The sequence below is a fragment of the Aspergillus fischeri genome, genomic scaffold (assembly GCF_000149645.3).
Source record: "Aspergillus fischeri NRRL 181 1099437636252 genomic scaffold, whole genome shotgun sequence".
In the NCBI taxonomy this organism is placed as follows: Eukaryota; Fungi; Ascomycota; class Eurotiomycetes; order Eurotiales; family Aspergillaceae; genus Aspergillus; species Aspergillus fischeri.
The window spans coordinates 2,319,463-2,346,301 of record NW_001509768.1 but is presented as its reverse complement, the minus strand read 5'-3'; the positions used below and the strand labels follow the sequence as shown (position 1 = coordinate 2,346,301).

The 26,839-nt window shown below is 49.5% G+C and overlaps 10 protein-coding genes across 10 annotated transcripts, besides 7 other annotated features; 6 read left to right on the top strand and 4 right to left on the bottom strand.

Annotated features, from left to right (window-relative positions):
* Positions 1-115: 115 nt before the first annotated feature.
* On the bottom strand, positions 116-1,873 carry NFIA_069920 (uncharacterized protein; the record flags this gene model as incomplete). The annotated part of the gene is made up of 1 exon (XM_001263717.1): positions 116-1,873. The coding sequence occupies one exon, from the start codon at positions 1,871-1,873 to the stop codon at positions 116-118; it is 1,758 nt and encodes a 585-aa protein (XP_001263718.1).
* A 3,563-nt stretch (positions 1,874-5,436) lies between these two features.
* Positions 5,437-5,465: a microsatellite.
* A 495-nt stretch (positions 5,466-5,960) lies between these two features.
* NFIA_069910 (uncharacterized protein) lies at positions 5,961-8,733 on the top strand (the record flags this gene model as incomplete). Its single annotated transcript, XM_001263716.1, has 2 exons — positions 5,961-5,996; positions 6,457-8,733. 2 exons carry the CDS (start codon positions 5,961-5,963, stop codon positions 8,731-8,733), a joined length of 2,313 nt encoding a protein of 770 aa, XP_001263717.1.
* Positions 8,679-8,721: a microsatellite.
* Positions 8,734-9,196: 463 nt separating the features above from the next.
* Positions 9,197-10,219, top strand: NFIA_069900 (SCO family protein; the record flags this gene model as incomplete). Its single annotated transcript, XM_001263715.1, has 3 exons — positions 9,197-9,661; positions 9,723-10,047; positions 10,098-10,219. The coding sequence occupies 3 exons, from the start codon at positions 9,197-9,199 to the stop codon at positions 10,217-10,219; spliced, it is 912 nt and encodes a 303-aa protein (XP_001263716.1).
* Positions 10,220-10,314: 95 nt separating this feature from the next.
* On the bottom strand, positions 10,315-10,881 carry NFIA_069890 (molybdenum cofactor biosynthesis protein MoaE; the record flags this gene model as incomplete). The annotated part of the gene is made up of 1 exon (XM_001263714.1): positions 10,315-10,881. One exon carries the CDS (start codon positions 10,879-10,881, stop codon positions 10,315-10,317), a length of 567 nt encoding a protein of 188 aa, XP_001263715.1.
* A 324-nt stretch (positions 10,882-11,205) lies between these two features.
* Positions 11,206-13,063, bottom strand: NFIA_069880 (glycoside hydrolase family 13 protein; the record flags this gene model as incomplete). The annotated part of the gene is made up of 3 exons (XM_001263713.1): positions 11,206-11,737; positions 11,784-12,543; positions 12,592-13,063. The coding sequence occupies 3 exons, from the start codon at positions 13,061-13,063 to the stop codon at positions 11,206-11,208; spliced, it is 1,764 nt and encodes a 587-aa protein (XP_001263714.1).
* A 2,213-nt stretch (positions 13,064-15,276) lies between these two features.
* Positions 15,277-16,004, top strand: NFIA_069870 (uncharacterized protein; the record flags this gene model as incomplete). The annotated part of the gene is made up of 2 exons (XM_001263712.1): positions 15,277-15,368; positions 15,440-16,004. The coding sequence occupies 2 exons, from the start codon at positions 15,277-15,279 to the stop codon at positions 16,002-16,004; spliced, it is 657 nt and encodes a 218-aa protein (XP_001263713.1).
* A 2,083-nt stretch (positions 16,005-18,087) lies between these two features.
* Positions 18,088-19,365, top strand: NFIA_069860 (uncharacterized protein; the record flags this gene model as incomplete). Its single annotated transcript, XM_001263711.1, has 2 exons — positions 18,088-18,193; positions 18,311-19,365. 2 exons carry the CDS (start codon positions 18,088-18,090, stop codon positions 19,363-19,365), a joined length of 1,161 nt encoding a protein of 386 aa, XP_001263712.1.
* Positions 18,338-18,702: a microsatellite.
* Positions 18,866-19,340: a microsatellite.
* Positions 18,972-19,340: a microsatellite.
* A 1,957-nt stretch (positions 19,366-21,322) lies between the features above and the next one.
* Positions 21,323-22,935, top strand: NFIA_069850 (FluG domain protein; the record flags this gene model as incomplete). The annotated part of the gene is made up of 6 exons (XM_001263710.1): positions 21,323-21,367; positions 21,412-21,770; positions 21,818-21,912; positions 21,964-22,185; positions 22,235-22,465; positions 22,544-22,935. 6 exons carry the CDS (start codon positions 21,323-21,325, stop codon positions 22,933-22,935), a joined length of 1,344 nt encoding a protein of 447 aa, XP_001263711.1.
* An 851-nt stretch (positions 22,936-23,786) lies between these two features.
* Positions 23,787-23,812: a microsatellite.
* A 374-nt stretch (positions 23,813-24,186) lies between these two features.
* NFIA_069840 (uncharacterized protein) lies at positions 24,187-24,431 on the bottom strand (the record flags this gene model as incomplete). Its single annotated transcript, XM_001263709.1, has 2 exons — positions 24,187-24,222; positions 24,270-24,431. 2 exons carry the CDS (start codon positions 24,429-24,431, stop codon positions 24,187-24,189), a joined length of 198 nt encoding a protein of 65 aa, XP_001263710.1.
* A 71-nt stretch (positions 24,432-24,502) lies between these two features.
* Positions 24,503-24,534: a microsatellite.
* A 966-nt stretch (positions 24,535-25,500) lies between these two features.
* On the top strand, positions 25,501-26,663 carry NFIA_069830 (uncharacterized protein; the record flags this gene model as incomplete). Its single annotated transcript, XM_001263708.1, has 3 exons — positions 25,501-25,527; positions 25,710-25,807; positions 26,066-26,663. 3 exons carry the CDS (start codon positions 25,501-25,503, stop codon positions 26,661-26,663), a joined length of 723 nt encoding a protein of 240 aa, XP_001263709.1.
* Between the last annotated feature and the right edge of the window lie 176 nt (positions 26,664-26,839).

The following is a 26,839-nucleotide window of genomic DNA, read 5'->3' as shown; positions in this document are numbered from 1 at the left end:
CAGCATCCGATCCAGAACAGCTCCTCTCCTAGGAGTGCCCATGGTCGTAAAGTAGATCATAAGACATTATTTCAAAGACACCCAATCGAAATTTCTGCAGCCCAGCAAGATTCAATTACATCGACTTTCGTGGAAAGGATTTAGGAGGAGTTATGTCACCATGACAGCCAAGGAGACGCAATGACTCCCACACGCGTTTGTAGAGGGGAGGGCGCGCAAGTGTCAGGCTGTGATGAATGGCCACGTCAGATCGATCCTCGCGGCAGAAAGTACAGACCTTCTCCCTGTCAGTTACGCGCGAAGTGGCAAGCGAATCTGCCCGCTGTTTGCGTCGGGATCTGGCCTGGATGGCAGCGGCGGCAGACCGGTCAAAGTCGTAGTTCTGAGGCTGATCCCGGTCCTGACCTCTGGTTTGGCTGCTGTTTCGACGAGATCGAGGTGTTCGAGGTCTCGCGAGGGAGGTAGTCGACGGGTTGACGAGTCGCAGTGTCTGCAACGGCGACGGCCGAAAGACTTCACGGCTTGACAAAGTCAACGGTCCCATGGATTTGACGGGTTCAGGAAATGGATCCCTGGGTGGATGATCAGGCATTGTTGGGAATTTCTCCAGGGGCGGATCTGTTGGCGCAGAGGCTGTGGAGTTCTGCAGTTTGGGAGCGGACTTCGCAACACGGAGTTGCACCCGGCTGCGGACTTTTTTCAGGGTGTCCATAGGCTTCTTCGACAGTGTTCTCGGACCAAGGGACTCAGAATCAGAATCTGGCTCCCACACAGAATGCTCAAAGGGGGCCTCGGAAGCTGAGGTCGACGGCCTCTGACTTCTGGAGGAGACGGGGGCCTCACTCGTTGTCGTTGGAGAGGGCAGGCCACGACTGGGTACAGGGCTGGGGCAATCGTTGGCAGGAATAAACATAGCTTGATCGAAATGGGTTGTGTGAGGCTCGAGAGTGACAGGGTTGATGAGACTGGGAGGGGAAATCATCGAGGGTTCAATTGAAGGTCGACGGCCGGAATTGGTGCTCCTCTTGCTGGGCACACTACTGCCGTGACGGGGATTGATAGGAAGAGAGGGAAGCGGTTTCCCGCGTCGGGCTGAGAGGTCCTGGTCCTCTGTTCGAGGCATTCTCAAAGTTTCCGCGGAACTTGTGAATTCAGTAGTCCGCGCAGGCGTTGACGGACGGTTGGACGAAGCTGGTCGTAGACCGACTGGTTGCTTAGCGGAAGCTTGGTGGAACCTTTCCAGGGACTTTGAATATGTACTCTGGGCTGGCAACTGGACTGGCAGAACAGGGTACTCGGAGCCCTGCAGGCCACTGTCGGGGTAGATTGGGGAGGAGTAGTTTGACGAGAACGAGCTGCTCGGAGTCAAGTCGGGAGTTGCGTCAGTCTGTTCGGAGCTGAAAGAGCCCTGGCTCTCGTGCAGGGGGTGCTTTTCCCAACGTGGAACTGCAACTTGTGGTGGAATAGAGTATTGATGCTCGAATCCAAGGACGGTAAGTGTCGATCGATCAGGTTGACTGGGACGAGGAGTCCGCTTTGATTCGCCTCTTACAGATTTGGGAAACGTCGGTTCCTTCTGGCTGTGATTCACGGAGGATAACATGAAATATTGATTGGACTCCTCGCAGAATCGGACATCGCGAATGTCCCGTCTGCTACGGCCCCAAGCACCTGACCTACCCAGGGAGTGTTCGAGATAGAATGGATCCGGGTTGGTCTCGTCCACAATCTCTGGGCCGTGCTCAGGATAGAAGGACGAGGCCCGTTTCTTAGCAGGAGACGATGAGGGCAAGCGGAGTCCAGTGTAGGGTCTATTCCGGGCTTTCAGTGAAGCGTTGAGGTCGCCGGGAAGGAAAGTATATGTGCCAGCCATGGGCTATGGTTGTAAGAGTTACAACAGATGCGACACTATGTTCTCAGCGATAGGCGGGTATCATCGAGAATGCTTGACTGATGGTGAGCATCTAGCGTTGAAGTCGATAACAGCAAAGAGACATTAAGAGAGTGTCTGCAATATCTCAGAGACTGGAAGGGGGTGAAGGGGTTATGTTTATACTACATGCCTCCCCAAAAATAACTTTTAATGGCTCCCCTCCAAGTTCCAGTACCAGACTACCAGTGAATTGGTGGCTAGGCCGGGGAGGAGTCCAAAAAGCGTCAGCGCATGCCAACGGAGCATGATAAACAAAGCTCAATGATCAGAGCGCACGGGCTTTAACCACCTATCAGACCTTACATGGCCCGGTTCCCTTCCACAGGGATAAGAGGCGCTGCAAGGCGAAACGGCCACCCAGCCTGGAGCAAGGGAGCTACCGGAACCCGATCCGTAGGGCAGAAGGTTGCGGGGCAATGCAAGTCAGACTTTACTCATGGCTCGTAGAAGTGCCAATGCACGGAATAATCATACAGTGTTATCGAAATTGCTTGAACTTGATACCCAATTTGGTTGTTGGGGCACACATTAAGACATTCGAGCGCCTTTCGCCAGATACAGGCATAGGCGTCATGTACAAGCACGCTTGATTTTGTGCTTGTATGAGGTCCTACTGAATGCTGTCACTGGGTATGCGAATGCACCATGCCATGTCTGCAGAAGAGCAAACCCGTCGAGCAGCGGATGTAGACATTCTATTGACATCATGCGCACAATAATTGAGTGCATCTGATACGATGGAAAACTGGCATAGAACAAGTAGCGACGACCTGGTAAGTGTTGACAGATGATCGGTAAAAGGGCAAGAAATTCTAGCCGGAGGCTGGAGTGTTTCGAATCCTCTAGGATGATTTTGCCTTGGTACTAGACAAAGAGAATGTGAGATATCAGATTCAGGATGAGTAGCGCTGGGGCATAGCCGCTAAACCTTGGCCCGAGTTCCGCTCGCTGCAATGGTGGCCGATCGTGTCGATCTCTCCCCACCAAGACTCTTCAGGAAGCACAGTCATTAAGTCAATATGGTTTTTGACGCCACATTTGCCAAGATAGGGCTCGAAGGGAGAGTCAGACAGTGCCCTGATCGGGTCGGCCAGTAAGTCTCAGTCATCCCCAGCATTTGACCGCGCATGGTCTATTAAAGTCTTAATTGCTCAATTGTTCAACCGGAAGTCTGTTATTCTGTACACCAGGCAATCAGCCTGTAGTCCAGCATTCCGGGTTCCCGGATGGTTGAATCTGCGTCTTATGTCGATCAGCCTAAGCAGATTTTCTGCTGCATGGCCGCACTTTTCCGTAGATACGTGTATGATAGACTCGTATTGAAATAATGATGTAGGGGAGGGAGCTCTGTTGGAGATGACGCAGGCTTCCTAACGTTGCTGGTTTGGACGTGGTTGGAAAGTACGATTCCGATGACCAGTAAAATTTCCTTCTATTGCGGCGTGATGCAGGAGGAGAAGAAGATGATAGTGGTTAGAGATGGAAGGTCGATCGAGTCAAGGATCTTGTCTTTATGACTGGTGTTGAGACTTGAAACTCTCGCGTAGGTAAAAGCACCACCCTCCTGCTATCCCACCGTTAAGACCGAGCTGTTTAACTAGTGATAATCTCCGATTCAGTCCATCTCTAGGAAGCTGTCAGATGCATGGAGTTGATAACTCAATATGCTCGTGGTATCGTCCATCTCGATCTTCTGCAGTGATGAACAATAGCCCGAATGATTTGCAACGGGGACTCTGTGATGCATACTGAACGGGGAAATGAAACACTGTTTAATGGACAAATGACATCATGGGAAGCAAAAAGGTACGGAATAACTGAGCAACTCAGGAATAATGAAGAATTCGATAATCCTGCGAAAGTACGAGGGATGGGTGGATGGAAAGAAGACAAGATTAGGAGAGGGCGTCGGGGAAGCAACAAGGTCGCATAACCTGCATTCCGGTGGCGCAGGGAAATGGTTCCTGGTATCTGGGCCTCAACTCTCGAGCCCAGCAGTCATGAAAAGAAATACCAAGTACTTTATTCTATGGCTGTGCTGCGTACTTTGATCTAGTATCTATGAATGTAACGCTGAAACATCCTGGTTTTATGCAGAGCTGCATCTTGGTAATATGTGGATCGTGTAATTCACGTATCTGCCCGGGTTTGATCTCTTCTACTTCGGTCTTTTCCCTCCTTTACGGGAATTGAATCTTCCGCAAACTTCGAGAGTGTTCAAGCATCACTCGTTGATAGGTTCAATTCGGACATGGTCCTTTTGCCATGTCATTTCCACTCTCATTGATTTCCAGGAACCCGAAGCCCTGGAAGCCGAGGGGTAGGATATTGTTGATCCATATCACATTTTGCGATAATCTAGATGTTCCACCAGGCCTGGACTCAGTCCCCTCGGGATTCACCAATCTGCCTGATCAAAATTCCGAAATGAATTGCTACATGGTGCCAGTGATCCATGCATCGATCGATGTGAGAGGAATGACGCAGAGCCCGTGGAATCAATGAGGCACAGTTTCCACAGAGCCATATGATATGCGTAAGTGCCGAGGCGCAGGTACACCATTAGAAATCGCAGTCATAAGTCAAGTATACCAGTAAGGATGAGTCGATAATTCTGAGACCGCGGATGGGTTGGGTTCCAGAACTCGAAGGCTTGATATTCCCCGATTCGTACGGTCGCCCTTGCTGGATTTCTTCGGCTCATCTGGTATATATCTCGAAGATCCTTATTTGCATCTTCAGACTATGGATGGAGTTTCCTGTGTTGCAGTGCCATCACCATAGAGATGTTGGAGGCAGTGAGCCGTGCATATTTTTCATTTCTTTTGTCTCTGACGGTCATTGAGAATCGTCTGCAAGTCCATCAGAGAGATCGTCCCTATGTGACGACTGATGCAGAGTTTGATTATCTCCAGACAGCCGCCTCGTGAGACCCTGGAATATTGATGATCGTCGATGGATTGCCGGGTACTCTGTATATTCAGAGCCCAAGATTTCGAGTGGCCAACCGTCTAAGCAGATCCAGACCATTGGAATCGGTTACAACCAAAGACCAACGATCAAGGGTTCGTTTCCAGCAATAAGTTAGACCAAGGAGGGACTGATCTGGGTGCCATGGACGCAATTATTGAATCTAGGGAGCGACACCTTGCTGCTGCTGCTGGCTTCTATTGCCATGAGAGTATCAATACTCGAGCACACTGAAATTAAAAATCAAGTCATCGGGACGGTCATCAAGATTTGAATTAACTGGCAATGAGAAAGGACCGCCAATCTCGTCCCTTTGACAGATTGCCAACGCATCGCCAATGCAGCACTGACGCAGTGACGCTTTGCGAGCGGGAACCAAGAATTAGTATGAGACTGCTGTCCAGCGACCATGAGAATTAGGAATAGCGACAACTAGCGATTTCTTGCTTTCCAGGTTGGTGGAAATAGATCCTCCACAGACCCATTGTTCTCGATTTTTAACTTCCCCAGATGGTTGACCTTAGGACCGACTTGCTAGATATTGACTGCTAGATATTGACTGGAAACCAAAGTCGCAAATCCACAAAGTGCGAGTCAGATTGTTACACCACCACAGTATCTCAATCGGATCCAAAGAGGACTCGACGGAATCAGAACACCTTTGCTTTTGCTTGTCCTTGTACAAAATCTTATATACAACCTGCAAAGAACTACTTTGTGGATGAGCTTCCTTGATGTTCTTCCCCGGAACTTCGTAGGTCAGTGTGAAAAATGTAAGTGGACTAGAAAGTAGGCAGAAGGCTATGTGCCGTCCTACCTATAAATGCACCTTAGTTTTAAGTCATAAAAAGAATACCCAGGGAAGAGTGAATTGGCCCAATTGATCTCTCATCGAATCAGTGTTGGCGCCAGTCAGCGGTTGTTGGCCCTCGGAAAGTCCCTCGACTTTTCCTCTTCCCCCGGCCGCCGTCATCGTGTCTTCTCGGACAACTGTGCAGCTCTCTACTACGCACTTGGACAATCTTCCAGCAGCCATTGAGCTCTGTCGCTCGACTCCATGACGCCTACGAGCCATTTCCAGCTGGTCGTGGCGGTCTGGTAGTGCGCTGACCTGGGCTCTGAGGTGCGTCTTTGCGTTGTTCGTGGGTTTCCTTGTTCCATCCTCCTGCAGCTTCTATTTTCCCAGCCATCCCATTTAATCCTGAGAGCTGTATTTCCCACTTAGACCGCACCACGCACCACCCCATTTGACCAGCCACAGTGTCTCCTAGCTCCTTCTTTCTGGGATGCTGCTATCTTCTCTTACCCAATGCTTATTCCTGTCTCCATTTTTTATCCACATTCTTCCTCGGTGAAGTCGCTCTCCATCTCCTACTCAGAGGCGGGTTCAAGGTGTTTGCTGGAAGAAAGAGGCCCTCCGACAAGCGGAATCTCCACTGAGCTGCCCTGCACTCGCTGACGTCGGCGAGCTCAGACTCGCAATTCGTGTTTGCTGAGAATCGAGTCGCACTACCCTCACGTTGTCATCGCATCCCTCTCCACGTCCCCTACAGCAATCCTCAACAGTGTATCACCACACCCACGGCCCAATTGACGAGACCTACGAAGTTCACGACCCATCAAAGTTTACGACCGTTCCACGGCAACGCCAGCAGCAGGCTGCTGCTCCTAATCCTGCGCTTGATTCTTTCCTAGATCCATTAGCCCGCCCCTCGAGTGGTTCGGGAAGTCCCCGTTCGTTACGCAGAACACCTCGTCTCAATCACCGACGAGCTGCTTCAGTAGATGTTTCGGGACGATACCACCAAATAGAGCAGTCGATTCCTGTCTTGGTACAACCTGCCTCCGGCCAAGACCGCGCCCAGAACCCTACTCTACGTCCTGCGATCTCGGAAGCACGAACTGACGACGCGGAAGAGTACGATTCTGAAGCCTACGAAGAGCGTTCCAGACGAGCCGGCGAATCCTTTTGGCCTCGTCGGTCGGCCCGCGTCTCTCCACGAACGGCCTCTGCGATCCTCTGGACTCTCGAAGAAGCGATTCGCAAACCCTTCCCTTTCACCACAGATTGGGAGGAAGTGAACGCGTCGATGGCTGATCTTGCGGGTGCCCCGGTCTCGTCCGGACCTGCAGTTAGCGGCCGTACTCAGAATGGCGCCACGCGCACCGCTCAAGGACCAGTTCCGGTCAACCCTCATCCCCCAAGCGGTGTTCGGACACCAACCGATATAATGAGACAGCGTCGGGATCGTGAGGCCCGGAAGAAGGCAGAACAAGAGGCAAGGGCTCGGGAGCAGGAGGAAGCGGAGCGCAGGCATCAGGAGGACCAAGCCAGACAGGCACAACAGACTCAGCCTTACGCTGCTGGCGTTGCCGGTGAAAAGCCCGGACAGCGGGGTGCAGCTCCCAGAACGACCGCAGCGCCCGGTATGACAACCAATACTTCTGGAATGGCCCGCCGCGCCGACTCCCACATACCCAGACAACCTGTACCTCCCACCCAGCAAGTTCCTGGTGCTCAACAACCGGCTGCTGCGAAAGCTGCTGCTCCGCCCAGTACATTCGCCAAACCACAGGGACAGGCACCTCCGGCTAGCCAACCGGACACTGTACAAAATCAGCAACAACCACGTCGGGTCGGATTTCCTCATGCTTTTGAGCGGTGGGAAACCTTGTCTTCGCACTGGGAGGGTCTGACAAGCTACTGGATTCGGAAGCTCGAGCAAAACAACGAAGCGTTGGAGCGCGACCCCCTCAGCCAGCAGATGGCCCGTCAGGTCACCGATCTCTCCGCGGCTGGTGCCAACCTCTTCCATGCGGTTGTGGAACTGCAGCGCTTGCGTGCGTCGTCGGAAAGGAAATTCCAACGCTGGTTCTTCGACACGCGCGCGGAACAGGAGAGAGCCAAGGAGCTACAAGCCGAGCTCGAGAAGCAGCTCAAGAACGAGCGGCAAGCCCGCGCCGAAGCCGTCGCCTCTCTACAAAAGGCCGAGATCGATAAGACTCGCGCTGAGGAGTTGCTCAGGGAAATGCGACGGGAGCTGCAGATTTCCAAGGAAGAAGCTCGCCGAGCTTGGGAGGAACTGGGCCGCCGTGAGCAGGAAGAACGTGACCGCACCAATTCGCTCAGAAACGGAGAGCCGACGCTTGTGGGAGGCGTGCAAGTTGTTCCTATGATTCAAGGCCTTTCCAGTCGACAGACCGCCATGAGCCGCACTTCTGCTCGGGAAAGCCCATACTCTACCGGCGAAAATCTCGGGAAATCCGAGGGCCAGTACTACGACGACGCGCCCGTGTCTCCAGTTGAGACCGACCCATTCACCGAAGGAAAGGATCTTGCTCCTCGCCAACCTGCAACCACAGCAGCAGACTCACAGGAGCCGTACGCCAGCCACTACTATCCGCAGCAAGGATCAAATATGTATGGAGGCCGACCAGCTTCTGCGAATGATGATCGCTCGTACGACCCTAGTGTTGCAAGCAGCGAGCAAGGAGACGAAGAATATGGCAGCTATCGTCGCGCTCAAGGCCGTCCGATCGAGTATCCTCCTGCCATGTCCGAAGAGAGCGAGGAGTACGAGCATGGACCTCACGAGGAGAGCTATGCATCGAGCTCCCTCCCAGCATCATCGGCGCCTCTATACACACCAACCACTGTCGATTACACCGGTTCCGGTTGGGGTGTCGGAGCGGGTTGGGAATCGATGACTCCTCGTCATCGCCATCCCACGCGCCTCAGCGATGTTCTTGAAGAGGATGAACCACGGACCACACCTAGTCGAGCCAGTCGGGCCAGTCGGGCCAGCCAGGCTAGTCGGAGTGTACAGTGATATGTCCTTGCAATTCTGAATTCCACGACACGACCTCCTTTTCTATCTCAAGTGTACATATTGCGAGCTTCCATCGCAAAAGTGTCATGTTCCATTTTCACATCTTTTACTTGCGTCTCGTTTTTTCGTCCGATAAGAGAATACCTGGTTCGTTTGACGCTGCTTACCTCGCATGTTCTTCTGTTTGACTACTTTCTCTTTACCATTGTTCAACTAGAAGGTCTACATCGGGCAGTTATGTAATTTTAAAATAACGAGATTGATGACCATAGTCTGAGAAATATTAATCCCAGAAGCAGCAGTTAATGGAATATCACGTGATTTTGTTTTATTACAGCCTCAGGCAGCAACACTAAACCACATGTGGCACCATCCGTACTGAGCGCGCATCAGACAATAAGCGTTAACCTCCGAACAAAACTTCTAATCCCAAGGACACTCCACACAACTCACAAAACACACCATGGCCTCATCGGTACGACCGGTTTCCCGCATTCTAGGCCGGCTAAGCCGGTCCGGCATCTCCACCGTCGAGTCCAGCGCTCGCCTCCCAACACAGCGAACAGCCGCCCTTCTCTCCCGAAGCGCCCTCACAACACCGAAGCCAAATGGAATTGGAATTGGACGTGCCACCTCGCAGCAGCGAGGCTTCTCGACCTCCCCGGCTTGTCTCCGCGCCAAGACGATGGGCCAGCTGCGCGCGCGGAACGCAACGGGTCCGTTCTCGTGGAAGGCGGCGCTGCTGTTCGTGCTGACGGGCGCGGGAATGATCGTTTATTTCCGGGTTGAGAAGGAGCGGTTGGAGCGGAAGCGGATCGCGGAGATGAGCAAGGGGGTTGGACGGCCGAAGGTTGGGGGCCCGTTTACGCTGATGGATTTGGATGGGAAGGAGTTTACGGCGGAGGATTTGAAGGGGAAGTATAGTTTTGTATGTGGTTCTCCTCTTTTTCTTTGCGAGATGCTTGTACCCGTGCTAATGTGGTTGGCAGGTGTACTTTGGTTTCACGCACTGTCCTGATATCTGCCCCGATGAACTGGATAAGATGGCCGAGATTATTGATCGGGTCAAGGAGGCGACGAAGGGGGAGAATATCTTCCTGCCAGTGTTTATTACCTGTGATCCTGCGCGCGATACGCCCCAGGTTTTGCGGGAGTATCTGAAGGAGTTCCATCCGGATATTATTGGCTTGACGGGCACGTATGAGCAGGTGAAGCATGTGTGCAAGCAGTACCGGGTGTATTTCAGTACGCCCAAGGATGTGAAGCCTGGGGAGGATTACCTGGTGGACCACAGTATATACTTTTATCTGATGGGTGAGGTTCTCTTTTCTTTATGTCAAGTGAAAACTGCTAATGTGGTACAGACCCCGATAATGATTTCGTCGAGTGCATTGGACGGCAGGATACGCCCGAGTCGGCATCGAAGCTGATTCTTCAGCACATCAATGACTGGAAGAGAGAAGGAAAGCCTTTGAAGCGGGATTGATCTATCGTATCTTCGTTGCTGCGCTGCGCTGTACAGAACTAGACTGAGCCTGACTCGTACCTGTACATTAGACCTGACCTCATAAATCCACATCTCTATTTTCCCCCCTCAGTCGAAGATAATAACCTCCCCTCCGCATCTCTCTCCCTATTCTCCCTCCACTCCATCCCCCCATCCACAAACTCCTCCCTCTTCCAGATCTCCACCTTCTCTTTCACCTCCTCCAGCACCTCCTCGCCCGCCTTCCACGCCATCCCTCGATGCCCCGCACTAACCGCAACCACAATCGACGCCTCCGAGATTGGAACAACCCCCAGCCGATGCGCAATATACACCCCCTTTAGATCGAACTTCTCCGCCGCCCTGGTAGCGATTGACATGAGCGATTTGAGCGCTAGAGGCGGGTACGAAGTGTAGCTGAGCTGGGAGACGGCGCGGCCTTCGAAGGTGTTGCGTGTTGTGCCGAGGAAGAGGACATTGGCCCCTGCTGCCGGGGAGGAGGTATGCTCGAGTGCGACGGTGGGGTTCAGTGTCGAGTAGGTGAGTTCGAGATGGATGTTGTGGGTTGCGGAGGTGAGGGTTCGTGGGTAGGTGGTTGGGTCGAGGTGTGGGGGGAGTGAGGGGGTGGTTGATGTCTGGTCTTGAGGCGGTTGGGTTGTCATGGTTGTGTGTGTCAATTGCGTTTGGTGGTTGTTTGCGAGGTTGGTATGCAATTATGGAGATTGGAATGAAGGTGAAGGTGAAGGGAGAAGTTGAAGTTTGTCACTCCGTAGATCAAGGAAGCTGGATGCTTATCGCTTATCAGTGCGGGGAAGCATTTCCAAATCGCAACGGCTATCTTGGACTGAGTCGACTGACAACATTCGAAGCTTTCGAGAATTGAAGCGTCGTCTGCACATAGTGTTCATATCATAGGTCTATTTCTACTCAGGTCTATCGAATGGTCGACCGTCACTTGCTGTTTATAAAGCCGCATCACAATCCCGTTACTCCTGCACAAGTACCGCAACCGCTTCATACGGTTGAAGAGACCACTTCTCTCCAGCAAATCTTGGTGACGCTTTCTTTGCCTCTTCATAAGTGTTGAGCAGCACCTCCTTTACGCCCTTGATGCGGTTGGCAGCAGGATCCCACTCCAGCGTCTTGTCGGTGAAGTTGCCCACAACTAACGCCCTCTGATTCTCATATTGTCGAGTATACGCAAAGACCTCCTGGCTATCGCGGTCCACCATCTCGAAGTTACCGTAGACGAAGATGTCCAGATATTTCTTGCGAAGACCCAACACGGACGCCCAGTAGTGGTACGTTGAGTTTGGATCGGTGACCTCTGCTTCGGCATTGATGCGCACATAGTCCGGATTGACTGACATCCAGGGCTTCACATTGGGCCCTGTGAAGCCTCCATTTGGTGCTGAGCTCCATTGAACTGGCGTGCGCGCGTTGTCTCGTGATTTTTTCTGATACTCCTGTTTGGCGATCTGCTGCGCTTTAGTGTCGAATTGCTTGGTTTTTAGCAGTCTGCGTGCGTCAGTCATGTTCATGAATATGTAGGGGGTGTACATACTCATGCCAATGGTTGAGGCAGTCTATATCCTTGTACTCCTCGATGCCCCATTCCACTGGCACGTTCCTCATGCCTAATTCCTGACCCTGGTAGATAAACGGTGTGCCAGCCTGTAGCGTTAGGATGGTAGCCAGGAGCTTGGAGGCTACCAGACGATGCTCCTCCTTTGCCTGGGTGTATCGATCGATCGACCGCGGCTGATCATGGTTTTCCCAATACAGAGCATTCCACCCATCGTTTTCATACATGAACTTCTCCCATCTCTCAAAGAAGGCCTTCAAATCAGTAAGCTTCCAGCTTCCGGGCACGAACTTGTCAAATTCTCCGTGGTCAATATCCACATGCTCAAAGTTGAAGATCATGTTGATCTCGTTGCGGTCGAAACGGACAGCCTTCAGAACCTCCTCCGTGTCTTTGACGAATGGCATCTCACCAACACTGAAAGCGTCGTATTCTTTGAGAATCTGGCCCAGACCCTGTAGGTACTCATGTAGGCGGGGCCCGTTGGCGTAGTATTTGTCGGCCCATTGCCAGATACTTTTGGGATCTTTGACATCGGCGTCAGGGAAGCTCTGCTCTTTGCTGATAAAGTTGATCACGTCCATCCGAAATCCGTCCGCTCCTTTGTCCAGCCAAAACCGCATGATGTCGTGGACGGCCTCGCGCACAGGTGGGTGCTCCCAGTTGAGATCAGGCTGTTCCTTGGCATACAGATGGAGGTAGTATTCATCCGTGAGCTCGTCGTACTGCCAAGCGCTTCCTGCTTCTGTCAGTATTTGACTGAGTTTCTTCGGCCGATCGAGCATACCTTGAAAATGAGAGATCCAGTTATTTGGTGGATGACGCTTTCCCTGCTCATCGTACCTTGGTGGCTTCCATATGTACCAGTTGCGATACGGGTTATCCTTTGAACTGCGGGATTTCTTGAACCATTCATGCTGGTCACTCGTATGGTTAACCACCAAGTCCATCAAAAGCTTCATTCCTCGCTTGTGGCATCCCTCTATTAGCTTCTCCACATCCGCGACCGTGCCGTACTCGTCTGCGATGCTATAGTAATCGGAAATATCATAGCCCATATCCACCTGAGGGGATTTGTAGGACGGACACAGCCAGACAATATCTACTCCCAGGTTTTTGATATAGTCGAGCTTGGAAATGATGCCGGGAATATCCCCAATGCCGTCATCGTTGGAATCTTTGAAGGAAGCTGGGTAGATCTGGTAGACGGAGCACTCCTTCCACCAAGCACGGTGAATCTTGCTGCTGGGTTTGGCCATCTCGCAGCACACGGCGGTCTTGCTTCGGTGGACGTCAAGAACTCCTGGTTCTTTTACGATTACTGTGTTCTCGGGAGGAGGGATTGCTCGGTGACCGGTCTAATAAAGCATTGGCGGGGCAGCCAGCGATCACTGATGCGGAGAAATTCTCGGTGGGTTTCTGCTGCACCAACCAGTCTTTATGTAGATGGACCAACGATGTAAATTGTAGGATGGGGATATTATGGGTCGTACATGCTGATCGAATGATGATGCGACACGGAGACCTGATCCGGTGGGACCCTGCAAATCACCTCTAGTTAGCTTTAACCATAGAAGGATCAAGGAGGGGTTTCCTGGGTACTTCATATACTTATACGGAGCCTGAGGTCGGAATGCTGTCGAGAGATATGTGAAGTCTCTGAGATCATTCCAATTCTCATCTATATCTGCGATCGTTTTCACGGCGGAACTCGTCCAGTTGTATATGCTTGTGGGCGCGCAATATCTCACCGAGCGACTATTCTTGTCCTTTTAGTTGAACATTGGAGGAAATCATTGCAGCCCTGTTGTAAAACAAGTGTTGCCCCCTGGATCAACATGAGTATCCATTTGTGCCATGTTATAACTTATACCGTTCAACGTCCGGGAAGCAGCCGCCCTATAGTGCATGAATCAGCAATGGCGTTGGAAGCATTTCCCTGAAGGAGTAATAAACCAGACGAGGCAATTGTAGCGAATTTGAAGCTCTGTAAACAGATAAAAAGGCCAAAATAACCGTGAATGCAAGATCAGTCCATGGCCAGGCGCATCCCCTCAGGAACAGGTCAGGTAGGGATACACCCGCCAGTGCCACAAGAACAACCCTAAGCAGTGGTTTCGTTTACTATGGGATGCCTGAACAATGGTTATGCTCAGCGAATGGCGACCAGTTGTGAGAAGAGCAACTGGTTCACCTTTGGTCCATGCAGATTGAGAACATTCAGCGAAATCCTGACAGTCAGCTAATGTAGTCAAGGTCGAAGCTCTAGGTCTCACATCTTCTGATTCGATATCATGTCACAGTGGTAAACAAACAAGTATATGAAAAGTAAAAGTAGTTGGTATACCTGTCTTTCAATCAAGCATATTGACGTTGACTTGGAAGCTGTTGTGGGGAAAAGAGTGGAAGGAGGAGCTTGGTGATGCTTCACTGTTCCACATCTGCTCAATGTTTTGTCTCTTCCACGTGCTGCGTCAAACGCGAGTCTTCCGGCTTCTACACGCTTGCAAAACAGGCCGGAGCATCTCGTCTAAGGTATATGACTTCTCTGTCAACAGAATGTTTGCCTCGTCTCTACTATAGATCCTCTTGTGGGATACACCAGCCCAACTACCACTAGTGCCTCAATTCCGCATATGTGCTTCTACTACTGTGAGCGTCTGTACCCTCTGCTATATACCCAACGGGTTACTGCTGACGCCATTTGTACTGACACGGTTCTCGCTCAACAGTCGATTTACCTCTTAACCTGCCCTTCGCCGACTCTGACTCCTTCCCGGCTCCCAATCTCGCGTGCAACAGAATTGACTCGTAAATGAAGATTATGCATGGGACGTAAACACACCGGTTTGATAGGGAGTTGTTTTTTTCTGTTTGCTTTGGAAACCAACATTGAATCTGTATGATTCAACATTGACAGTTTAGATCCATGTTAGATTCTAATGTTACTCATGTCCATAATCAACCCATGCATAAGTTGCTGGATACTCAGATCACAATGGTTGAGGGATGATTCCATTCGAGCTCGTAGTCTGTCTCGTTGGAGGTCTTCTGTCTACTTCTTTCTAGATATTATCCAGTATATTGTCAGTTAATTTCAGATGTATTATCTTCAAGCTCTATGGTGATTGTATTGCAGTAGGTCTTTAAGTACATGAAGTGGAATATATATATCAGGCTAACCGAAATCGACCTGGACTATGCCTGCAGGACTGTCCCTGCCCTCGATCTAGACCCTAACGTTTTGTGTCAAATATATTGCTAACCGTTCCTTTCACATGCTTCTATACTTGATTGCGCCTAAGATGCCAGGATCAGCACAGCCCATCATGTGTCTCACTGATATGAGCACTGACCTTGGCAGGGAAGCTCAGATCACTACAAGAACCCCTCTAGTCCTATTGCAAGATACTTCATCCTATAATTTACGCCATTGACAAAATCCTATTTCTAAAGAGAACATAACCTTACTATGTACCCTTCTACATCTCTTGCTGGTTTGGCCTATGCCCTACTTCTTTTAACGTCACCGAGTCACACTGATGCGACAACGAATTCCCAAAGGTACAATCAGCAAGCGACTTCTCACAATGATGTAATGCATGAAACTAACATAAATGCACCCAAAACCACAGTTCTGAAGAATGTACTCACCCGCCTCTCAACAGTTGCAACTTCTACGCGCAATGCCTCGAGTCTCGATACCACTGTGGACAATCAGGCTATCCGATTGGGTTCGGCCAGAAATTCTGTGAAAAGTCTCTCGTCTGGAGACCCAAGATGAGCGCGTCCGGCCAGGAATGGATCACGAAGACCATGCTCTGCCTGCAAGAGGAACTAGTCCCCTTCACCAACGGTCCAGAGCCGCAGACCTGCAGTGAGCTGAAGCAATATGCCCTCCGCACGCATGCCGAATGCTACGTGAGAAGCGGTGTCTGCACTCTGCCGATTGAGGATTGGGGGAAGATCCTAGAAATTGTCGGTCCGGCTTTGATTTCTGAACCCGAGAACTTCAAATCGGCGTTTGAGACTGCCGGAGACTGCGTAAAGCTGTATATCTGGTTATTGGGCAAGATTTTCCACCGCTCTACGTCTTCTCTAGATGTAAATGAATTCCTACAGCCTCCTGGTGGTGCGCGGATTGGAGATTGGGAAGGATGGACCGGTTCCCGGCAACCAGTAGACCTGACTTATATTTGATGTGTACAATAATGAGAAAATTTCCCACGAAGCTGAGGCATAGCAGCAGTACATAATTTGCCGATGGGCCTTTGACAATGAATGTCATACTTGTTCGATGTGCCTTGTCCTTCCTATCTGCAGTCCGACGATGCAATCTGAATACTGGATCGTTCCTACTAGAGGATCTTGTGTCAACAATATTGAGTCTTAAACTCTGCGATTGCTCACGTAGCATGAGAGGTAAACTTAATGTATTCCCCTCCAATGTTGGCCTTGAGATGGCCTCCAACTCCGTGCCTCGATGAAAGACCGACGTTGTCCAGCCTTCTCCGGCGTACACACAACACCGCAAACCCTTCCATGTCAGTTATCACGCTATCCACCACTCGATTCAGTGCAATCGTCTTTCTCTCCATGAACGGGAATAGCCCCAAGCTTCTCAAATTCAACCGCTGTCCGGTCCGCGCAAGCCTCTTAACGTCCCCCATATAAGTAAAGCCGTAGCGCGTGGGAAAAAGAAAAATATATAAGCCATGTACTTCACTTCCGGACCACACTGAAGTCCGCTGCTTGTACGATTAAGTAGTTCGAGAACATGTTGGAGAGCTCAACCTATGCAGATCAATATCCCATCATTAGCCTCTCATTTCAAGTCAACCTGGCAATTGGAAGACCTAGTTACTTACGCGATGTACCCTTTCTGCTTCATGTACATTCTGACGCGATAGGGGGTGATTGTAGCAAAAATGCTATTAACGTCTGATAGTCAGGAGGTCGAGAAGGAACTCTTGATGTCTATTGCTCTTCGACGTGGTCTGCTCTGTTTTGACCAGGTTTTTGATAGATCACGGTTCCGGCCAAAAGTCAGCTCTCGAACCGAAGCATCAACCGATGCGAAAACACTTCGAACGGAAGCAGATCCATATCTGAAGCTACTTTTGTACTCTCATGAAGATTGACCGTAGCTGCATGGAGTGTATTGTTGTGCGCGTGTCTTCAAGGTTCTATTCGGTTGCCCTCTATTACGTTAGTATTCATGATCAGGGCCCGAATAACATGAAGGACGTTTGCAGCAATGGCTTACTCCATAGTCATGTAAATATCCGGGACTAGATCAGTAAACCGACGACGAACAGCACTGTAGAGTGAAGAAACAGCATCGCAAAAGATGAAGCAGACTGATTCTCGAGCATACCATGAAAGCCACGCATAATGCATGAGCGTTGATGATAGCGGTATAGTCTTTTGGGATTCGAAGCCTCTATTGCCTGAATTCTCTTGCGGGATGCTTTAATCTCAGTCTGTAGCCTCCATATCAACATTTTGAAGATGATAGCGTAGCATAATAGCATTATGTTCTTTGCTTGACTTGAAAAGCCTTTCATGTTTAGCCAAGGTCTTATATATGGTTGCTCCCTACACATAATGCTCATATACAGATCAATCTAGACAACCTCTGCAGCATATGCACAGCTCGTAATGAAGCATAACATACCTATGCTTTGATCTTTTCCACCTTCATGTCCTGCGCTGTCTCTCCTATCGACTATCTGCTGCTAATGACGACAGCATCATTCACAATCGAGATTCACTTCTACGTGGATATAACCTTTCCGAACCGCCTGATGTCCAGAACCTTTCTCTTGAGATGGGTCAGCCGGGTGGTCTGAGTCAAATCAACGGAGTATTCCGTGAGTTTATTCACGGTACACCCCATATAGAAGGCTCTCGCACTGAGAAGAACAGGGAAGAGCCGTCATTCTCTCTTGTAGGAAGCATATCATTCACGTACAACGCTTCTCTAGGGATAGCGCCACCGCCATCGACCTCTCCAGAAGTGATGTTGACAGAAATATCTGCATTGGATATTCACGACTCCAAAAGATTAAGCGAGATAGCTGTTATAGCGCACTCTTTAGCGACAAGATCTCAGGTATAAATTCTCCCTTCTTCTCCTGCTTCTCTGCTCTTTCTCTCTTTCCCTCCTCACCCCTCTTCGCATCGATCTTCTTCTCTTCCTTGTTAGAATCTTCTCTCATCGATCAACAACATTTTCACTCATACATCCCTTCTTGTGACGACTTGTCAAGCTTCAGTCACAATGAAGTTCTCCACTCTCGCGCTCGGCGTGTTTGCTGGTATGGCAGCTTCTGCTGCTATACCTGCTTCTGTCGCCGATGGCATGAACCTCTCTGACAATGGTCTTGGTACGTTCTTACCTCTTATGTTCTGTCTTAGCCCAATTGAGGCTCTTTCCTCTTCTTTCCAACCATCCAACCAATCGTCTCATCCTACTAACACCCTTTCTCTTTCAACATCAATAGGCCTTGTCAACGCTGGCGATCCTGTTTGCCACAAAAATTCTGACTGCGGTCCCGGCATTGGCTACTGTTACAAGGGCATCTGTGTTGCCGACCCTCCCAAGGTCGAACGCGGCGATCCCATCTGCCACAAGAACTCCGACTGTGGTCCTGGTGTGGGCTACTGCTACAAGGGAATCTGCGTGGCCGACCCTCCCAAGCTTACCTCTCGTGACGATCCCATCTGCCACAAGAACTCCGACTGCGGTCCTGGTGTGGGCTACTGCTACAAAGGAATCTGCGTTGCCGACCCCCCCAAGGTTGAACGCGACGATCCCATCTGCCACAAGAACTCTGACTGTGGTCCTGGCGTTGGCTACTGCTACAAAGGAATCTGTGTTGCCGACCCACCCAAGCTCACTCGAGATGATGCTTCTATCGTTACTTGCCATTCTAACAAAGATTGCTTCAACGGTCTTTGCATTGCTGGTATTTGCCATTGGGGCATTGGAGAGGGTACCGCCTCAAACACTGCGAACAAGAATTCTGCCTCCCTTGTTCAGACTTCTGAATCTGCGGATCCCGTTTGCCACAAGGACTCTGACTGCGGTCCTGGCGTTGGTTACTGCTATCATGGCATTTGTCTTGCGGAACCTCCCAAGCTTACCTCTCGTGACGACCCCATCTGCCACAAGAACTCCGACTGCGGTCCAGGTGTTGGCTACTGTTACCATGGTATCTGTGTCGCTGACCCTCCCAAGGATGCTCGTGAAGTGTCGGCCGACCCTGTCTGCCACAAGAACTCCGACTGTGGTCCTGGCGTTGGCTACTGTTACCATGGCATCTGTGTCGCTGACCCTCCCATGCTTGCCCGTGCTGAACAGACTGATCCCGTCTGCCACAAGAACTCCGACTGTGGCCCCGGTGTGGGTTACCGCTATCATGGCATCTGTGTCGCTGACCCTCCCGTTGTTCCTCGCGGCGAAGAAGCCGATCCTGTGTGCCACAAGAACTCCGATTGCGGTCCAGGTGTTGGCTACTGCTACCATGGCATTTGCCTTGCTGAGCCTCCCAAGTGAGGAGTTCTGTCAGCTCGCTGAAAACAAGTGGTTGTTGCTGGTGAGCTTTCTTCTCTTCTTTGACATGACGACTTCTGCTAACATGGTTGTGCAGATGCAATGAACTTACCTTATCACTTTTGTGCTTTCGACATCGACACAGTATTTCTCTCCCTGTTTTTCACTCATGGTTAACGTTGCTCGGTGGATGACTGGATCGTCTTTGGTGGCTTGATGTTCTATGGGTGGTTGAACTTGGGGGACGAAGATTGATCATTTACTGGTTTTACGCTTTGTCACAGTCTACTTCTGCCTTCTGAAAGTAGATTAATGAATTTATGACCTTTTCTTCCACCTTTTTCTTCGTTGTACTTTGAGTAGATTGTAGTATGACCTTATAGTCGAATTTGCCTCTGTCGGGGCGCTTCAACAGAAACATGAGACCAACATCAGCACGCGTTGCTTGTTTTGGCCGTTGTTTTTAACCCACACATTCACGCCCACCCCTATGCCAGGACTTATAGAAAGTTTAGCTCTTTTTTTGCTGACTCGTTCTCTAGATCTTTCACAGACGAGAGACTGCAAACTTTGCCTCGTCAGTTGATGAATCTCAAAGCATCAGCAAGCAATCATTGCATCAACTAACGCATCACCATCGACGGAGCATAGACCTTTGAAATGCAAAGTCAATATATCATTCCTTGGTCCCTCGAAGAGCCACAGACTCGTTGCATTATGGAAGTTATGACCGCTATCTCACTAAGTGTCATCCGGATTCCTAGTCTTCGATTCACCAGCTTCAGAACTAATCTTATAATCACATTTCTAGATCCCTCCCTTGTTAACTTGCGCCATCGCTGCTACACGCCTCACCGTCGTATCTACCTCGTGCAGTTTCTCGGGATGCTTGGCTACGCGACCACAGGAAACATATGACCTTGCTTGCGCTCAGTTGTCAAGTGTACGAATGAGATAGCTTATGGGGCCGCTACGGATACGATAGATAGATGTGATTGCACTGTCAGTCTCGGTCCATGGAGTCGACTCTCGCCAAGTGGATAAGTCTACCAAAATTTGAGGATAATAGACATGCATACGAACGGGCAAATGGAAGCAATGAGAGTTGATGTAGCGCCTTTTCGACCATATTGAGCGTATCGTGCATCTCCCCGAGGACGACCCCTGCTTGTCTATGAAGTATTCTAATGGGAGTCACGATTCGGATGCTTCTCGAGCGTCAATCGAATAATAATGTACCTTATGGGACACACTGCGATGATGAAACAGAAACGCGACATGAGAACCTCAAGCCGAGCAGGAGCTCAAATCTGAGGGACAACAACAACCTTCGCTGAGCGATTAGGTATACGGAGTAAGTCTGGGTGACGACGGAAAGGGCATGGTTGTGCGTGGCCTTTGGGCCAGAAATTGTGGCCTTTCCACGCTGTGAATCGCCGCTTTTATGAGTAATAGTCAACCTTACTCAGTCTGTCCTAGCGCTGTGAACATCTTGAGATGAGCCTGGCGCCTACACCGTGAGTACAAGGAGTAGAGCAAAAAGGACAAGGAGGGGGGAAAAAAGATAAAAGGGCCTTCTTCTTCCTGCTTAAGATGTCGTTTTCCAACATGTTCATGTTTATATATTTTGATCACGCAGCATACAGACTTATTCAGTTCCAATGGTTAGAGGCAAAATAAAGACAGCAGATATTGATTGGAACAGCTTCGTTCAGCAGTCCGAGCCAAAGGTTGAGGATGATCTCCCAGATACTACCAAGGGTTATGTCCGTCATGTCAAACGAAATTTCCAGAAGTTTACATCGAAGCTCCAACCTCCAGACTTGCTTATTGGCTGAAGAATATCACTCTGAGAGTGATTGAAGGTTTCTTTCGCTGGTATCTGGATAACCATAATGTTGAGTATCAGTCAGGATCTTTGGTTTTTGCACGATACTGTAGAATCTTCTGGTGCCAAGAAATGGATAGTCTCTTTCCGTACGCACTGAGGCGTAAGATGACTATGGTAAGGAAATATTCAGGAGATAAGGATCAAGCTGATTTTGCTAGCTTGTATGCACCACACTAACCGATGAGTACGAGCTTGACTTGGGAGCAAAGACTCAGCCACCTGTCAACATCGATGATCTTCTCTTCAGTACCTATCATCTCATGGCTGTCAGCAAAGTGCAATTCGCCACGGTACGGTGTCGACACCAGCATAGTACATTGCGAAAGATGATGACTTCAACATCTGCGCGCCCTGGAACGCTTATCGAGTCCTCTGGATACATGAGAAGCAATGACTCGCTGAAATGGAAGGATGTCGAACTCTATATGGTGAAACACCCGGAAGATCCGAATTGTCAGATGCTGCTCATGCGAGTCAAGCATAGGTTAAACAAGGGCAGGAGAAACCGGGGTGTCCCGTAAGTCTAGTCTCTTACCCAGCTTGAAATCAGCTAACCTTTCAAAGACCAGTCTACACATACACCGAGCGGAATGATAACCTTGGCCTTTGCGTTATCCAAGACATACTGGAATATGCTTTTCTTGACAACGCTTTTGCCAGTGAGCGTATCAAGAAGCCTCGAGATATCTAGCTCTATACCCATGTCCCAGCCCATCGACTCAGCACCCCGATCCACTTCAAAGAGAGCATGAAGGAAATTCCAATATTTCGTCGCCCTGTGAAAGATTCTGAGGGAAGGTGGATCACTCATCCCGCACTAGCTTACCAATATGATCGAGCAGAGGAATATGAGATCGCCACCAGCAGGTCGGCAGGTTTAAAGACTCCTGGCTCTCTGTACAAATACCGGAAAGGGGCTGCAGCTAACTTGAGTAAGGAATGCCCTTTACCTGCCATCTATACGTGTTGACATAGCTGTAGGACATCTCGATGAGCACTCTCGGAATATTATCATGGGCCACAAGAGAAGTGGTAAATTCGCCTACTATGTCCAGGTCCAGGATGATACCCAATCTGCCTTCATGGAAACCCCTGCAAGAACTTCTTTAATCAAGCTCGCTACCAATTCAAGTTTGACTCGTGATGCATCCGTACCGCAAGATCTGAGCGATCAGCAAAAGCAAGAACTTGAGAAGAATCCCGACCTCACTAGTCTGAAGCGCTAGCGCGACATGCTTCGGGCTGAGTTGATCGCACTACAACATCAGCTACGTAAAGCTCACGACACAGATCTATACAGGGAGTTCCAAAAGGCTAAGCACAAAGTCAGAGCGGAAAGAAAGAAGCTGCATAAGGCCGCCAAGGAGAAACAATATGAAGAATTTTTTGAAGGCGTCGAAAATCACATCATTGAAGGCAACTATCAGGGCCAGCCAATTACTTTTGAGCCAGACACCTCACATGTGGTACCGGAGAGAAGAGCTCTTGCAGACCTCGAGTTTAAGAACAGAGATGTGGACAAAGTCAATGACGCCGAGCTGGTGGAGGACCGGATCCAATCCCTGGAGATGCGCCTGGCTCTCCACAACCTCGACCTGCCAAGAGTTTTGCAGAAAAGAATCCGTTTCGATGAAGCTTCCGCTGATTTGGTCGCTGAGAAACCCTTTTCCCCTAAAGAGTGAAAGTGGGCTTGAATGCCCAGTATGCCTTGGTGGCCCTGGCCATCCTAGGGCAAAAGCGTATACATATGCTCGCAAAGATACGCTGCAGAGACACTTTGCAACCCACAAGCTGCGGCAAAACTTTCCAGAGGGCCGGAAATGCGACTACCCTGGTTGTGACATGGTTTTGTATTCACTTCCCAAGTACAAGCTTCACCAGAATAAAGTGCATAATATCACCCTTTGATGTATAGATATTTTATTGGATTTGTTGTCTGAGCTCTTTAGCGTAGTCAAGATTCTAAATAAGCTTAGAAGAACCGCTCTGAAAGCATGATTCTCAAAGTGCTAGTTGGAAATGCTCCTAATAAGTTGGCTCTAGTGCATTGCTATCCAGTGCTACTTTGTGCCTTGTCTGTTTACATTCCTAACTAATTTCTTTAACTTTACTGATTGGGTGGCTGTGTCCTTTCCGGTCTGTTTTGATTGACTAGGGAGAAAGACTATTAAACAGGGAAAATCAGATTCAAAATTAATCAAGTCCACCAAATGATAGATTTAGAACAGAAGCATTGTGGGAAGTGAAGGAGCTTGCTGGTAATCTATAACATCATAACCATAGCAAGTAAAGTAAACAAGCTTGCACCAAGGGGAGCAACTGTTGACCAATCTCCTTCTGATGTGAGATTAGACATGGAGGTCGAACGTCTAACCGATGCTGGATCAGTAGTCCCAGTGCAGCTAACCGTTTGGGTTACAGTTATCACTGTCACTGGACTCACCATCAAAGAAATGTGGGTAGAGCTCAGGGCAATTATATTGCCAGAAACATTGTCAGGAATCCGGCTAAATAATGAAGAGGAAGAAGCAACAGAAGAGGAAGCAGAAGAGGAAGCAGGAGTGGCAGCGGAAGTGGCGGCAGGGCTGGAAACACTAAGAAATGGACTTGCAGAGCTTGCAATAAGCCCCAGAACAGGCCCAGACAAGATGCTAGAAACTGGGTCACTGCTAGCTCTCCTTGCATTCTGAAGGAAAGTTCCCATCTTATCACCTGGGTTGAGTGCAAACACCATTCCAGCATGACAGTGAGATGATGGTTGAGTCTGTTTGCAAAAGAACCATTGCGGATCAAGAGAGTTGACTGTCAAGGTGATAATAGGATTATTCTTGTCCTCAGGATTAAATTGTTTGAATCCTGTATCGAACTCGCCAATGGAGGAACATGGCTCCTCCAGACTTGACTGTGTCAAGGTACGATTCAGGCGGTGGAACCTAAACTCCACTTGGTCGCCGATATTTGCGTTCAATCTATTTGGCACAAACATATTATTAGAGTTAACGGAAACATGATGTACCACTCGGTCATCTATTTCGTCAAGCTCCACCGTGATTTTTTCGTCGAAACTAATCCGCGATATGAGAAATGAAGTCTTGCTTTGCGACGGGGAGACAAACTTAACACTTTTTGATAGTGCCTGGAAGGCAAAGAGGGTAAAATAAAAGGCGTACACCAACATGTTATTATGATGCTATTGAAACAGCAATAACAAAGTTAGGATTAAATCTGAGATCAGGTTTGAATCACTATGTCCACCCTATATACGTGTCCACCCTATATACCCAATACAAGAGAAGCCATATTTCCCTGTGGCCACGATTGAGCCTCTGCAATAGGGGCTATATAGTCGACACGCGCGCTTACATCCTCAGTTTGCAATGGCCACCATGAGGGCATGCTGAAACTGTGGCCCGGCGCTTTCAATGGGAACCTTACAATTCAGGACACTTCTCTCTCCGGAAATAGATCCTTAATCGGCCACCATCAACGCGCAGTCGTAACCGAACCGCAAAGCCACTTCAAACTAGAGAAATGGGAGGGACAATAAGCCTAGCCTGCCTTAGTCTCCTCATTGCTTCGTCATGGGGCGCCGCCTGTGCTTGCTCTTGATGAAACATCAAGGTCACCCAACAGCTCAGATCAAAAACAGTCCCTTTCTTTATGTATCATGATTTCTATACCCTGTCAGGTGCATTTCAGCACAGCAACATTTTCTTTTATTTAGTACTTGAAATATGACGAAAAGAAGTAATCAATATTCAATGCAACTGCTAGCCTGCAAACCAAGGAGCTAGTACATCACACACTCAGGATGTAGCTCATCCACGAACCCGGTGATCAAGTAGATGTCTCTTGACCTGCTTAAACACCAGCTTCCAGAGCTGTATTGAAGGAAAGGATGCTTTTTTAACTCATTAGCTTGTTGTCTAGGATTCAAGCGCTAGCTCTCACACCTTTAGAAGATCCTCTGCAGTCGCGGCTGGCCATGGCTTCACAAAATCGTCTGCGAGACAACCTAATATGCCCCTTGTACCCATATCACCTTTCGGCCCTAAGAGTGCCTCAGCCATACAGCAGACTGCCCAAATATCCCAGCACTGCTGATGATGGTCGAGTTGCTGTATCATACTGTTGCCAATGCTCGCTAGCAGTGTCAGTGGGACAGAATTATACTCCAGTCGGCTCAACCTACCTATTTTAACACCACCATCTGCTGAAATGAGAATATTTCTCACATTAATGGCACCATGGTAGAGATCAAGGACGTCATGGATGTATGCCAGGCCATGTAGAACCTATCCTTTATCAGTAACTGTGCTCATAAAGGGTCGCACTTACAACTTACACCCTTACAAATGGTGGCAATCTCCACTTCTCCGAGATGGAAGACAGAGTATATATTCTCCAGCGGTATTCCCCATTCCTCATATATCAAGAAAATCATGTTATCCTCCAGGAAAACCTCCTGCAGATTGACAAGGTTCTCATGGGAAGTCGTCCTCAGCGCCTCAACCTGAGCCTTGCTGCGCTCAATTTTGATCTGCTTGACAATCCGTATTTGTGACGTTCCGCGTATCTCTACCGCATCGAACTGACTGGACTTCGATATATAAACCCTCGGTCAGCCGCTTTGAACGGATTTCCCGGTTTCACGATGTTCGGATGCCCCAAATCCCCCAAATCCCGCAAATGGAAAGGCTCACAAAGAGATTCAATCTTAATAGAGGACATTTTCATAAGTTGATAGATAGTTGCGCGTCGATCATTGACCTCAGAGCTGCTTCTTACCTGCGTCTGTGCCTTCACGGCAAGACAGCTGGGCCTCGTGGCCTCCGGAGAAATCTGGGTGCCGGTCGCCACCAAATACTATACCCAAGCCTTGAATCTCTTGATTCAGCAACTTCGCAGCCCTGCCCCTGAGGATGATACTCTAAGTGCCGTAATTATCCTGAGCAGCTACGAGGTCCTGGCGACCCAAGGCCAAGAGTATCGCCGACACTTCGAAGGAGCTACGAAGCTTATTCAGATGTACGGTATCAGCGCGCAATCAGTCGGCATTGACCGTGCAAACTTTTGGATCTGGATTCGCCATGAGATTACGGTGTCCATCACCAACGAGATCCACTTGCAGATGAGCCCTGGTTCTGGAACGTCCATTGGCGGCAGGGGGAAACGGAAGAGGATAGCCTGGGGAATCAAGTTTTGTGGCTCGTCGGTAGAGCTCTTGACCTGGTATATGGCAAGGGAGAATTATCCGAATACTACAGTTTGCTGCATGAGGCGGAGAATTGGTACGCAAGCCTGTCTGAATGTTTTCGAGGTATCAAGTATGCGGACCCAATTGAAGATGGACTACGCAAGATACACTTTGCTGTCCCTGCAGCTGGTGAGCTTGGAGCATTTCTTCTGATCCCTTAGTTGCCATTCTTGAGATGTTGAAACTCTCGTGGATCCGTTCCGCCATGTTGGACCACGTTCTAAAGACTAGCTAGCTGCGGCGATCATTTGGTATCACACTCTTCATATCCTGCTTTATACAGATCCCGTCCTCCAAGATCCAGCAAATGCACTAAAAGTGAGTGCAAA